Source organism: Orbicella franksi, chromosome 12 (genome assembly GCF_964199315.1).
Source record: "Orbicella franksi chromosome 12, jaOrbFran1.1, whole genome shotgun sequence".
Classification (NCBI taxonomy): domain Eukaryota; kingdom Metazoa; phylum Cnidaria; class Anthozoa; order Scleractinia; family Merulinidae; genus Orbicella; species Orbicella franksi.
In genome coordinates this window covers 11,018,056-11,032,723 of record NC_138156.1, presented here as the reverse complement: position 1 = coordinate 11,032,723, position 14,668 = coordinate 11,018,056, and the positions used below count along the sequence as shown (strand labels likewise).

At 38.8% G+C, this 14,668-nt stretch overlaps 1 protein-coding gene across 3 annotated transcripts in view; it reads left to right on the top strand.

The window, feature by feature from the left end:
* Nucleotides 1-14,668, top strand: part of LOC145464103 (nucleoprotein TPR-like) — a 48,365-nt gene that overhangs the window by 9,099 nt on the left and 24,598 nt on the right. For all 3 annotated transcript variants that reach the window (XM_081447916.1, XM_081447917.1, XM_081447918.1), the window contains exons 10-27: nucleotides 3,272-3,352; nucleotides 3,775-3,862; nucleotides 4,289-4,357; nucleotides 4,547-4,618; nucleotides 5,019-5,113; nucleotides 5,520-5,612; nucleotides 5,745-5,849; nucleotides 6,059-6,166; nucleotides 6,762-6,898; nucleotides 8,939-9,031; nucleotides 9,585-9,669; nucleotides 9,867-9,932; nucleotides 10,258-10,415; nucleotides 10,846-10,924; nucleotides 11,363-11,506; nucleotides 12,153-12,191; nucleotides 13,060-13,194; nucleotides 13,901-14,041. In XM_081447916.1, the coding sequence (XP_081304042.1) occupies nucleotides 3,272-3,352; nucleotides 3,775-3,862; nucleotides 4,289-4,357; nucleotides 4,547-4,618; nucleotides 5,019-5,113; nucleotides 5,520-5,612; nucleotides 5,745-5,849; nucleotides 6,059-6,166; nucleotides 6,762-6,898; nucleotides 8,939-9,031; nucleotides 9,585-9,669; nucleotides 9,867-9,932; nucleotides 10,258-10,415; nucleotides 10,846-10,924; nucleotides 11,363-11,506; nucleotides 12,153-12,191; nucleotides 13,060-13,194; nucleotides 13,901-14,041 (1,788 nt within the window). The remainder of the gene's footprint in view (nucleotides 1-3,271; nucleotides 3,353-3,774; nucleotides 3,863-4,288; nucleotides 4,358-4,546; nucleotides 4,619-5,018; nucleotides 5,114-5,519; nucleotides 5,613-5,744; nucleotides 5,850-6,058; nucleotides 6,167-6,761; nucleotides 6,899-8,938; nucleotides 9,032-9,584; nucleotides 9,670-9,866; nucleotides 9,933-10,257; nucleotides 10,416-10,845; nucleotides 10,925-11,362; nucleotides 11,507-12,152; nucleotides 12,192-13,059; nucleotides 13,195-13,900; nucleotides 14,042-14,668) is intronic.

Sequence of the window (14,668 nt, the reverse complement as noted above, 5' to 3'; positions counted from 1 at the left end):
ATTGGGTGGCTATCACGTCGAAAGGCTGACAATAAATTGATCATGCGTCTCAAGAAGGTACGCCCCTGAGGAACTACTTTACATGTGTGTTGGAGATTGCCAATGAGAGATTCCAGCTCCTTCCGTGTGCAATGTTGTTTGAGGGACCAGGCTTCCAGAAGTGCAGCAATACAATCAAACTTATCCTGCGGCAGACGGACCTGAAGTGAGAGAGAATCAAGCTCAATACCGAGCACAGTTAAACAAGTGGATGGCCCCTCCAATTTGTTCGGGTGAAGAGGAATACCCCACTTTTTAAATAGCTTAACACAAGTATCAATATTGTTCTGGCAAACAGGTGAGTTAGGAGGGCCCAATGTATGGAAGTCATCCAGGTAGTGTAAAAGAAAATTCACATTATAATTGTGTTTGAGGATCCACTCGAGCATATCTGCAATGGACGAGAAGATGAAAGGAGCAGAGCGTAGTCCAAATGGAAGCGCCATATCAATAAAATATTTCCCACGCCACTTCATACCAAGTAGGTAACGATCATCAGAATGGACAGGGACATTACGGTAAGCACTTTCCACATCGAACTTTGCCAACAGCGTTCCTCTGCCGTGAAGCATGATCCCATCGATGATATCATCAACCTTCATGTACTGCACTGAAAAGGGTTCTTTTGGAATGCCATCATTGACACTATGGCCTAAAGGACTAGACAGATCCAAGATAAGCCGCCATTTTCCAGGCTGGTACTTCTTCGGGATAATTCCAAAGCGACTCACATGGAGGTTTGGGATAGGGGCTATAGCAAAGGGGCCAGCTACACGGCCTTTGTCGAGTTCCGTGAGGAGATACTGGTCGATGACTGAAGGCTGAAGGGATGCTGAAGGCATATTTTTATTCTCCGATTTTAAAGATACCGCCCGAGGGTCAAAACCCAGCTGAAAACCATTTGTGAGACCTGAAATCACGTACTCCACTTGCGTTTGGTCGGGGTAAGAACACAGTTCATGCCGAAGTTCCTCTGCGTCTATGGGGGTTACTCTGGATGGGGGGACCAGGTCTTGCTGCGGGGCGCCCAAAATGGACAAAGAACAAGAGGGCAAAGCATGGTGTGCCACTTCGGAGGGCATGTCATTACCAAAAGCATCTTGTGGTGCAGGAACAACAACATTAACAGGAACAGGAATCAAAAAATTTGAAAAGGAAACTGAACAAGATGAATGTACGCTATTTACATATGGTTTGAATCCCACTTCAACGCTGCAGACGTTTGCTTTGGGATGGGGGAGTTGACTGGGAGCGCCGGTAGGAAGAGGTTGAGGCCCGAAATGGACAGTTGACACGTGGATGATCACCTTCACATTTCTCACAGCGATGGAGGTACCGGCATTGACCAAAGGTCCAGCGACAGGTGCCATCATTCCAAGATCGGCAAAAGGTGGATGAACCGGCTATCGAAATTGAAGCTGAAGACGAAGTGGTTGGCTGCTGGCTTGACTGGGGAAGAGGTGACGAAAGAGTATGGAAGTTGTACAAATCATGGTTCATGTGAGACCAGTCCACCAAACCTGCAGCAGCTGCGTCCTTGCGGAATGCAACATCGTAATGGAGCCAAGCCTTCCCAGGGAACTGGCGCGACGTCTTGAGAATTAGCAGCTTGTATTGTGTCATGTCCTGCCATCTGGAAGAATGAGCACAGCAGAAGATCCATGAGTACACAGTGAATGCTTCAACCCATGTCACGATATCAGTGATCTCTTGCACCCTTTTCTTGGAAGAACTCACGAGAAGTTTGCCATCAAGGTACGTTTGGGGCTCTGTCTCCTGGGCTTTCAAGTTCTCTGCTAGCAAGTCAGCAAGATCCACAAATTGGCCAGACCTAATTTTTGTCACCAGCTTCTCCGGGATAGGGGAATAACCGGGACCAACAACAAACGGCCTATTCAGGGATGTTGAGGTAGAGGCGATGGAGGAATTAGAACCAAAGGAGACCAATGGTGTGAAAGACTGGTTGGAGGATGGCAATCCATTCGCAGCACCACGAGAACCAAACAACGATGGCGAAGATAAAGAAGAATTGCCTAACGTGCAGTATGTTGAAATAAAGGGAGGAACGACCAAATTACCTGAGGACTGGCCTGCAGAAGAAGGCAGTGGCTGGTTAATGACAACAGAACCGGATGACGTCGTGCCCAACGCCGCGTTTCCCGCTGTCGAAGAACTCGATGAGTGACTTTGCAAAGCCGCCAAAATGCGAGGTAACGTATCCCCCAAGGCTTGTGAAAACGCTTGACTGAGGTCCTGTTGAGAGAGGACGAAGGAGGGCGGAGTGGACACCGGAGTCGAAGAAATGGGAGGACGTACGACCGAAGAGGGAGAATCGGCTGAAGAAGAAGGCTGACTTGAATCCAACATGGCGGCCACACTGTTGTTTGTTGCACGACGATGTGCCATACCAAACGAAAGAAACAACGGCAAGATTCGAAAAACGACGAACGAAGAACAAATAATGCACACGCTACTCCAGAGAGGAAGCCTTGAAGATGAGGTCCCATGAACTGCCACGCAAATAACACGCTAGCGCCTGTAACGCTAAACACACTTCAGTCAAAGAGCACATGGGATCTGGCGCATGCCCATGTATGAAATGCCGCTGACTCCAGACAACACTGGTGCTCTTTGTTGTTAACTCCGTTAAATTGCATTTAACTGCATTTAAATTTGAACAAACCATACCGCCAAAATTTTGCCTTTGCACGTACACTCCTTCTCCCTCAGAGTAGTAAACTGGCTTGAGCCCGCAATCCAAACGAAAAACCAGTACCTGTTCAGCAGTCAACTTCAAAAAATTACATGCAATCTAAATGAGTTCTTAACCTGAGCCCACGATATGGTCACATGATACTGGTCAGCTGATACCTTGTTTTGACAGCTGTCAGTTAACCATAAATTGGATGTTCAATATCAAAGATGTACCTATGGTAATGGTGCTACTCTCTTATTTTCCAAGGGATGGGGCATGGCGTATGGGCGTACGTATGTACAGACAGTCATGTGACAACCATAATTTTTAGATTAATGGGTTAGCAAATTTTCTAAGGTATGGGGCGTTGGTCACGGGCCTTGGGTGCACAGGAGCTCTGCTACTAGGTCATCTTATCCAGTCTTGGCCTGTCTGTCTCTTGAAAACAACTGAGTTTATTTGAAGTACATGTACACTATAGAACGGTTTGGAGTTCATGAGCAATGACATTGATTAGTATTGTTGGCCATTTGGTAGGCTCGTGAGCATTTTGTTAAGATGGAAGACCACTTCAAAACAGAGCTTGCCTCACAGTCAAAGCTGGCAGTACTTTATAAGGTAACTGAAAAGTTATTGATAAAAAAGGAAATAAAAGAAAAGTTAGCAACAAGCTATATTATTCTCTTCCAGAAGTTAACCTCTCTCCACACTAACAAAATACAACTGAAACCCTTAACAATAACTTAAGTTTGAATTTCTGACACCCAATAGGGGACTTTAGGTTTGAGTACGGGTATGAGATCGAGTGTGAGAATGACTTTTCAGTTCTTTTCAGTGAAATAATAGTGACATATATGCAGTGATAGCACAAGAAGAACCAAGATACATCATGGGATATGATTTGATTGTCGTATTATTCCCTTCTACATTTCATTGTAACAATTTATAGTTAATTTCATTCGCTAGCAAAGAGATTTTGAGACATTTTCTAAATCTTTACAAGTTATTTGAAACAATGCTTTTCAACATTTTATTTCTAGGACAGTGCTGATGAAGCAAAACGGAAAAGTGAAGACTTGTTGACAGCATGTGAAGAACTTCAAAAACTGTTAAAAGAATCAAATGAAGGTATGTGCACCTGCTGGTAAACAACTATAGAATGTTAGTACTTTAAATAACTTAGATATCAGAGTATAAAATAAGATAAACAAGTACATGTGGTCATCATCACCTGGCTTATACCCCAAGAAATGCACCAGAAACTCTGAAAGTGACCACTTTTCACCCATTTTAGCTACAGGATTAAATTGAAAAAAAGTTAATTAACCTGAAGAATCTAACCACTTATAGTTTAAATAAAAGATTATCTGACATCAGAATGTAACTACAACATTATATTTTATAACTTACAATATATGTAATTTTATTGGAACCCATTGGCAAGTACATTTTATTTTAATTTGTTGCAGAGTTCTTTTGCTATGTTTGAACTGTTTCAACAAAAGGCTTTTTGACATGTATTTTCTTGTAACATGTACTTTCTTGTACCCTTAGGTCGTCTTGATCTTGACAGTAGGTTAAGTGAACAGGAAAATTGTCATGCAGAGAAAGTCAGAGAGTTTGGTAAGTTATTACATGTAATTTCTTTTGCCACCACATGTTTCAAGTTAGAAAAAAATACATGTTGAGGTGGAACACCAGGCACTTAAAAAATGGCAACTTTTTGGCAAAACATTGTTACTCTACATGTATATAATGAAGCTGTACAGTTTTAAATTTCAAAAATGCTAATTACTGCTGTTCTCTTTACAGAGGAAAGGATCAGTAAACTAGAGAAAGAGCTTGAAAACGCTAATGATTTGTTAGCTGCTGCAAGGCAAAGAGGTAACAACAGTACATGCACCAGTATGTATTAACTAAGTTTTAACTTTACTTTGTACCTACAGATTGGAATCCGTGTTGGTTGAAATTGTAGCAACATTAGATGTGTTCTCTTAATAAGCTTATGAAATTATGTCAGAAAAGCTGAGAATTTTAATGAGTGTTTGTCTCAAATTGCAGGGTGACCTAATTTATATTTTTGACTTTATTCACATTGTAATCCATTTCCATCTAATCAGTACTGTAGTCATGAATTGTTAGTGGTTCTTGATTGTGCTCGTAATTATTTATAGTTTCTTGAGAACATGCTGATGTCAGTAACAGAGTATCTAGTCCTTGATCATGCCCACCACTTGACTTTTATACCATCAAATTGATTTTGTGATGTGAAAATCTCGCACAGGTGTAGCACCTCTAACTCCAGAAGAGTTAAGTACTCTTTCACCAACTGCTGCACTTACCAGTTCCTATATGAAATCTGGAATGACACTCACCCAGGTATATTGTACACGTATGCTATGTACATGTATAATGGAATAAGATATGCACAGGATATTTGCAACAGTCTTTTATTGTTGTTCTTTTTATTACAAATTCAAGTTCATGCTTTTGATTGTGTACTGTCACACTTACTGTGTGTCGTGTTTAGAATATTTGCTACAATGTAAATAGTACATGTACACGAACCTACTTGTAGCTCATCATAAGTGATTCTCCTGTAGGTCAGGGGTAAGACTATCATTCCAAGCAATTTACTTACACGTAAGGTCATGGAGTTAACTCACATAAGGCTCAGAATTGTTTCTTTGTCGGTGCTCTTGACAAACTGGAGACGGTTGTTACAATCTACCGTCACTGGTGTTGAAAACCAAATCACTGCTTATTTAAATTTGTTCTTTTGCAGATTTATAGTCAATATGTGGAGGTGCAAGATGCATTACAACAGGAAAAAACTGAAAACACTCGACTAAAAATGTACCTGGATCAGATACTTAAGGTACACATGTAGCTGAACTATGGAAGAACTCTTGATGTTTTTTTTTTTTTCTATCTCTTTATCCTGCAGACTTTTTTTGTAGGGTGCTGATGGTTCTGAAGGAATAATCACTGACAGTGATTTACATTGCAGGAAATTGAGGAAAAAGCCCCTGTTCTTCTGCAGCAGAAGAGAGACTATGAACAGGCATTACACAGCGTGGATAAACTCACAAAGAGATTAGATGTGGCTCTTATGGTGAGTTGAACAAATTATTTCAGTCAGCGATAAGAACAACTGCAAACTGTGTACATACATGTATTTGTTGTAGTGATGGGAATACTCGTAATTATTTAGAGTAAATAAACATATGGAGTAAAATTAATGTCAAGCTTATTTCACCATGGTGGTTGTTGTATTTAACATACTTTTTTTGTGCTTGTCACTTTAATTTAACATGACAACAGGAACGTGATGAACACACGGTATTTGTTGAAGAAGCTACAAAGAAAAGTGAACATCTGAAGAGAGAAAATGACAGACTGAGGAATCTGTCTGCTGATTTAAGTCAACAGGTTTGATGCAAACGTTACTTGTTTAGTTTTAGTAACTAGTCTTATCTAGTGTCCCTATTTAGATTGTTCTGGATACATTGTAAGTGAGGGGTCTCGGGTCAAAACCCAACAAGGTCAGCTACATGACCTGACAAATTGATAGAAAATTTATGCTGATTTGATGGGAGCAGTGGGAATTGACCCATTGGAATTCCTTGTCAACACCCTGTCTTGAAAACTTATCTGGAACCCTGCATTTATTGGTTGTAATACAGTTATTTCAGATTGTCATTTCAAGAAAGGCCGTCAGTCAGTCAGTCAGTCAGTCCAACGGTCTGTCAGTCCATCTGTCTATCAGTTTGTCAGTCTGTCAGTCCATCAGTCTGTCAGTCAACATAACGTCTGTTATCAACACAGAAACTTAACTGAAGAAAGAATGCCACCACTCTAGAAGACAAATGAACACAACTCTTGTTTCACTGATGTTTACAGGTTCCTTTATTCAAAGTGCATGTGTAAAAACAAATGTCTGAGGGTGAGTGGGAGGATGAGGTCAGTAGTAACAGACAGCATGATCAAGACCATACATTATGATTTGATCTTTAAATACCTACAGGTCCAAGTGCTTTTGAAGGAATGTGAGGAGGCTAGAGGAGGTGTAGTCAGCTCTGAGACTGTCAGTATGCATCCCATGTCAAGTGCTGAGGTCACTAGCTCATCGCAAGTCATCTCTGAGCATCTTGTTACTTTTAGGTTGGTAGGCTCCTGGCTTGGATTTAGTAGTTAGATTGAGATTTGTAGGTAGAGGGAAGTCCTGAAAATGGCTGCTGTTGGTGGCTGGTGTTTGAACAAGTCATTCACTTTACAGTACGCTGGACAAAACTGTTCTGGATCAACGTTTTACAACAAAAAATGAAAACAAACAAATTGAAACGACTAATTTTGTGATTGTCTTAAACTCTACTAAATTCCACACATGGAAACTTATTTTTATGTGGATCACGTAAGAAAGGCTTGCATTACACCTTGGCCAAATTTGGTAACAGAGTCACAAAAGTACGTAAAATCACGTAATTTCTGAGAAATAAGAGTCACATTTAGAGTGTTGTTTTGCGAAGAAATTCTTTACATGCTGGTGGATTTTTGGGCAAGATTTTGACAAGAAAGCATAAGAAAGACTTACAACTTTATTTGGCCACTGAAATACGATACTGTCTTCAGAGACTGATCTTTGAAGTCTGTAAACTGATCTTGCCACTAGACTGGTCTTCGGCCTGTTTTGAATATGGCTGCCTTTAGCTTATGCCTCGCACAAGCCACAATTGCACAAGATACTACTGTGTTAAAGCATGATCAACTGAGAACCTCAAACAATGCTATTTTTGCTTTTAAGAAAGTTTTCAGACCTTTTTTGGAGCTCACCTACCAGGAGCTTGCCATTTTCTCATAATTTCTTGCTTAACAGCTCAAAATAATTTTCTTTGGTTTGCCTTGTGGCCTTCAGTGGTAGTAGCATCACAACTTGAATCTTTGCTTCTCTAAACTGCTGATGTATTACAGGGTTATAGTGCTGTTTAGATGGATATCGCTCCTTCTTCATAACATTTCGTCTAATTCATGAAAGAATTCCACAAACAGGCAACAATGTTCTTCGCACAACAACACTGATCTAACACTACCATGTAAATGTAAACTATGACTATTTTTTTTCTCAGAAATCGTGCAATTTTCCGTACTTTTGTTATTCATTCCGCAAATTTAGATTCTCTGTAACTCAAGTCTTCCTTGCGTGATTGATATGAAATTAAATATCCATGTGTGGAATTTAATAAAGTTTAAGACACTCGCAAAATTATTTGCATCACTTTACTTGTTTTAATTTTTCGTGTTAAAACATTGATCCAGAACAGTTTTGTCCAGCATACTACTTAAGATGACTATCACTCAGGTTTTTGAAACATCAATCACTGAATTCAACAGTCTTCGGGCTTAAACTCACCCTAACAATCATGCTACACACTCTTTTGTCAAAACAAGTGGGCAGTTGAAGAGAATCAAGAAATTTGTCAACTAAATAAGTTTTGATGTATGTGAGTGGTCAAAACCAAAGAACTGAAAGGAAATGTTTGCCTTGATTAGTTAGATGTCTTTAAGTTAATGATTCTATTGAGCTGTAGTGCAATACTTATAAATGCTGTTAAATGCAATTTAACAAAGTTAACAACAAAGAGTAGCTTGTTCTTCAGTCAGCGGTATTTGTATGGTATTGCAAGCTCAGTGCACTTTGCCATTTTACCAGTGTGTTCCAGCGTGGCGGTCCTGGAACGTTTTGGTCATAGAATTGAACCATTTCCTGCACACCTTTGGTCTATTCGTTGACATCTTTCTTTCCCCCCTCCCCTCCCCATCTCCACTGTTAACTCAGTGTGACAGGTGCCTGGAAGACTGCATGGGGGTTCATCGCTAGGTTGTGGGGATTGCCAGTCATGGGAGTATTATACTGTCTAGGGGCCGGCTGGTCTCAGTGGAGGCCCCTGGATATCCCAGGCACCCATCTTCCATGTAGCACAATGCAGTTGTTAATTTAGTTTTATCAACAGAATCACTAATGATATCTTAAGTGAAAGATCGATTGCCTGAAAATGGTAGAGAAAACTTGTGGAACATCTTTCCATTGATTGCTTTCTGTATTTCACTTAATATACTTTAACCACACGCAAAGTTCAGTAAATCAGCAACATACATGTACTGTAATTAACTGTTATTTCATTCTTCTTTTTTAACCTGTGTCAGGAATATAGAAGAACTTCAACAGCAGAATCAGAAACTACTTGGAGTTATCAGGGAACTAAGTGAGGAGAAAGAGAAGAGGGAAGGAGATGGCATGTAAGTACTACTTGTATTTTGTGAAGATGATGGCTTTGATATACTGGGCTTTCTATTGCTATCACCTAACAGTATCAACACTTTGAGACATGACAAAAACTAGTCAATATTGTAGTTGCCATACTTGAAATTGAACAATACCGCAGCGCTACATACATAGTCTGCATACGCGCCAAGTGGCCCATCAGGCCGGAGCTTATCCCAGTTTCTGTCAGTAGCATGAAACAACAAGGAGTATTTCTTCGGCTCCCTGGATGGGATGCTAGGCCATTGCAGGGGTACCCAGCATTAAACTCAGCAGCACCCATTCACACTCTTGCGTGGAGAGAGGCACTGTGGGGGTAAAGTGTCTTGCCCAAGAACACAACACAGTGAGCAAGCAGGCATGGTAGTTCTTTAATAAGCTAATTTAGTTTTGGCTATTGTTATCCTTTGGCATGCATAGAAGTGCTAATTGACATTGTTAAATGGATACTCGAACTGTTTTCTAGAGCTTAAAATGTTATAATTATAAACATTGCTCGCAATGCTAAACAAAAGAATCTTCCATTAGAATTGAAGGATTACAGAAGCAGTTAGAAACTTCACTGAAGGAAGTAGACGGTCTCAAGGAAGCAAGAGAAAGACAAGTGCACATGGTTAGTAACTTCCATTATTTTTCCCACAAGTATCCTGTTTCCTGTTAATTTTTTACCTCAATTTCCCTTATCCCGAAAACCCTCATAGAGATTAGTGGTCTCACTGTGGAATCACTGTCTCTTAATTTTGTTTTAATACCAGTCAGTAATCATTTTCGATGTCATCTCATTCAGTTTTCATAACTGTTGTTTGACAGGTTGAGGCTGTCATTAGGCAACGTGACATGTACCGTGTCCTTTTAGCAAACAGTGGACAAACGCCGGTGAGTAATTGGTGAAGTGAGAGAAACAAGTGGGAAGACTTTATGTTTACTGACCCAAGGTTGTACAAGATCTGCAGTCGTGAGGATACATACAAACCATGTATCTCTATACGGACTACAAAAAGTTGACTCTGCTTTGTCTAGAGTCAGTCCCAGTGATCCATGCTTCAGGAGTGAATCTTCTTTTGTTCTGCAAGGCTACACCCAGATAACGCCTAGGAGAGGCCAGTTCAAGACTGCCAATTGTCATTAATGCAGTCATCTTCCTCACAGCTGAATGGTTAACTGTTTTATTTTTATTTTATTTTTTTATATATATTTCAAGATACCAACAACTGATGTTGACCTGTCTGTGTTAGCTTCCACTCCATTACCTAAGACTCCTGATAAGTCCAGTGCTGAGTTGGAGGAAACTAAAGTGGCTCTTAAAGAATTGCAGAGACACTTTGAAACTTACAAGACTGAGAGGGCACAGGCTGAAGAGTAAGTCAGGTTCAATTGAATTTATCTCGTGGCACATACTGTAAATGTCTGATGTCGTGGCTATAGGTTGACACATCATGCTAGCATGGTTTCGAGTAAAATACTACATACTGTACACATGATTGGAGCGTCAGGTACATGTAGTATATGCTAGTGTGATTTTGCTAGTTTAATTTGTTTGTTTTTTTGTTTTTTGTTTTTTTTTGTTTTTTTGGCCTTTTTCATTTGCGTGTAAAGCCTATAAAATATCAAAGAGCTTGTTAAATAGGGCCTGTTGTTACTGTTTATTGCAATGCTGTAGGCTAGATGCTGGCACACTCTTCGTAGCTACTTTAAAATTGAGAAACAACTTCATTGAAAGCTAAATTAATTTCTCCCATGTTTTTCATTTTTAAAAAGAAGCTAATCTTTACATTTTGCTTTATTTCAGGAAATCCAGTGAAAGACTAGATAAACTACAAGCTGAAAACCATGAATTAAATGGAACTAATGCTTGGTTGAAATCTCAGGTGAGATTGCAGGGTTGCAGAAATAATAACTTAATTTACCTCCTTGAGAATCTTAAATACAGCATTTGCTGGCAGACCGGAGGTAGTTGGTTAGAAAAATTACAGTCACAATCAAACTTCTTACAGACACCTCAATGATCTAGGCACTTTGTCATGTACTATACTGTAAACAGTTCACTTAATCCCAAAGAAATTCATAAAATTTAATATTATATCTTCCTTGTGGTGTTCCTGTTGAAGAGAGTTTTGATTGTACTGAAAAATTCCTCTGTAAATATAATATTATTATGGTAACACACTGGTCATTGTTAAGAATTACATGTACTTCTGCCTAGTTCATTCACATTATCTAGTGTAACCAAATGTTGTAACCTCTGGCCCTATCCCCCACTTGCTGGAAAGGAACTAAAAAAACTGAACTATATAATCTTGTTACAGCTGGAATTTGCTGAGGAGAGATATGCAATGCTCAAGTCAAACTCAGAGGCGTTCAAAAAGGAAGCCTCTGCTGTCTCTGAGAAATCTCGTAGCTTACAGGTGGCTCTCAGTAAGGCACAAGTAACTCTTGACAGTGTTTCACAGGTCAGTCAATGTGATTAGTATGTGTAATCAAATGGTGATGAGTGAAATTAAGAAATAATTTCTCACACTTTTGTCAAACTTCTAATAATTTCCGAGCCTTTAGGCGAGGGAAGTTATTAGAACTTTGACAAAATGCAAGTGAAATCAATTCTTAATTACACAAGTAAACCATTTGATTACCTCTTAATATCATGGATGACAAATTACGCTTACAATGATCATTGAGGCATTTTACTTGAGCCTTGATGTGGAACATCTTCAAAGAGGCATTTACTTTACCCCCATAGGGGAATATAAACAGAGTTTAGGTTGCTGTTGGTGTCAGTTTTGGATAAAAATTATAGGAGTTATTGTGTAATTATAATTTATTGAAAATAGCTTGTCAATGAGTTTTTAATATGCCCATCAAATAACCACCTCTCTTGTAATTAAGCACTGCCCTGGAATAAATACCACATTTAAAATGTTCAAAAATTTAACAAAAGCTGCAGTTCTTTTTCAAGGAAATACTATTTTAACCTAGCATTGGGCTGTATCTGGGAAACATTTCATAGCCATTGAGTGTTTGGCGCTATATACACATGCCATACTGTACATGCCTAACTAGAGAGAAAGTGACATTGTTGTATTGTCTACTTGGCATTAGGAACTTGCAAACACCAAGGAGAAATGTAACAAGCTTGAGGTGAGTTTCTTTTATCATTGTAAAACAACAAAAGTGATAGGAAAGTTTTACGTTCTGCTAAATGTAGAATTATTTTAATTTCCTTACAAGTTTCAAACAAGATAGAGTTGCTCTGCTGCTTGCTATCTTGCAAACAAATCTGACTGAAGGTAGAGAACTGATAACTATGTGGCTGTACTACTGAAACAAGACTATCACATATGCCACACTTTCATTTGGCTTATCTAAGTGATGAATAATTCATGAAGGATAAACCAGGGAAGATGAAAGCATCTCTAAATCAGGTAGTATACAGATTTTCACTGAGATGACCATTCTGTAACTGAAGTGAGAGGGGAGCCACTTCTTGTGAGACAAATGATGTGTTTTACTTGTCTCATCTCTTGAGGCCAAAACATGTCGTATTGCAGCATGGTCAAGTGGTTAGGGCAAAAAATGTAATGTGGCGATTGTGGTTTTACATTGCATTTTTACCACCAGCTGGAGTAATTTTGTTCCAACACCCCAGTCATCTGGTCAACCATCTCCTAACCAGTTTGGGTTCCCAGTTTGTTATGTTGTGTTATTTTGTAATTATAGTTGTCTTGAACATCATTCATTTGTGGGGAGAAGAAAGTTAAATATTAAGTAATAATTATGATAATTTTTTTAAAATTATTAATTACTATCCTTCAAGGAATTGGGTGACATTGTACCCAGCAATAACAAACTCAGGTGTACACTGGAGGTGTACACTGGAGCCACATGACCTTTTTAGAAATGAGCTGGCCACACTGTCTCAATTAAAATGATGAAATGATAATGGTGTAGTGTTTTTTTGTACACTGTATAATATTTTCGAACACATCATTTTGGCATCAAATCTCAGGTAACGTGTGAAAACCTAAAAGCCGAGAAAGCTCTGATGAAGGAGTCAGAGGTTCGCCTGATGCAGGAAAACAAAAGTTTGTTAGAACATCAGAAGTCACAGAATGTTCTGGTTACAAATCTACAGACCTTACAGGTTAGCATAGGTTACATGTATATCAGTAATATAGACATCAGTAAGAGTGAAAAGAAATCTAGTTTTGTTCTTTTGTGCCTAAACATAAGATACAATACAATGCAATTCAATTATAAATTTATTGATACTCCCTTGGTGGGGCTTTTCAGTGACAATACAATGGGCCATTCCCTCGATGACACTTGCACACAGGGAATCATGGTAATTGCATTCATCATGTGCACATGACATCTTCAAGACATTGCATACAACTACATATAACCACGATTCCTTGTGCCTGCGTCTCAGGGGAAATGCAGGTACTAAAAAAAAAAGAAAGAAATAGATATTACAGGCTTGTAAAAAGCGTTTATGGGCATAAACTAATTATTGGTATAAGACTTCATACTGTACTTGCTACTGTGCAGTGTGTTTTGGAATATACTTGAAGCTTAGTAAATTCACACTGGAAAATTTGAATTCTGTCCTGGAATGCCTTTGAAAAGTCCTCTGATGTTTAGTTGAAAAAAGATTATGATCCCATTGAACTCCAACAATCAACAAGACAGTGTATTTGGTAGCTGTCTGTAGAGATTTGATTGGAAGTCTATTAACTTTTCAAGTGTCTAGTAAGGCTATTTAAAGCTATTTACTTTGGAAGTTATACACTGTATATGATACAAAGATACATGATTGTATAACACACGTGACTCATTCTTCATTACAGAATAATTTGGAGAGATCAGAGTTTGAAGCCAGAACAAGACTTGGTTCTCAGGTTGAGACTCTACAGCGTGAAGTGAATCTACTGAAGAGAAAGCTAGAATCTGAAGAAAAACACCACAAGAGTATAATTGAAACATGGGAGGTGAGAATTAGTAGTTCTACCAGTCAACAGTGATGCAAATGATTGTCAGAATCTTCCATTTCGATCCATGTTTAGAAGAAAATTCCAGAGTTCACGAAGACTGAAGTCACACATTCTGTACATTTTGTTTGTCTCAATCAAAATACTATTACATCTCAAGTCTGAAAATGTAAGTTTAAAAATGCAGTTCCCTGTTCTTGTACGTCATGTCTTTCCAGATTGAGATTCAAAAGACGTGAAAAACTTAGTTTATTTGAAATACAGTCTTTTAGGAGTTAAGTTTTAACAAATATCAGCAGGAAAGTGTTGAAACATAAAATGAAACATTAATGCAGAGGGATGTTATCAGTGGTTTTGTGAGCATTTTATTCCCATTGTAGACTAACACTACAAATATGATTTTAGTACTTTTACTCAAAATCATGTTCTTGTGTTTTCCTTTTAATTAGAAATCAGGGTTGGAATTGTTATGTGTAGAGCACTTGTCATGCTGATGAGTGAAATTTGCAATGCACCTGCCCACATGAGTGTCACTTGTGTAACACTATTGTTATAAAATTAACTTAGTAACACTTCCTTTATGGTATACAGGTTTCCACAAAATCAATGCTCTGTTGCAGTTCTCCA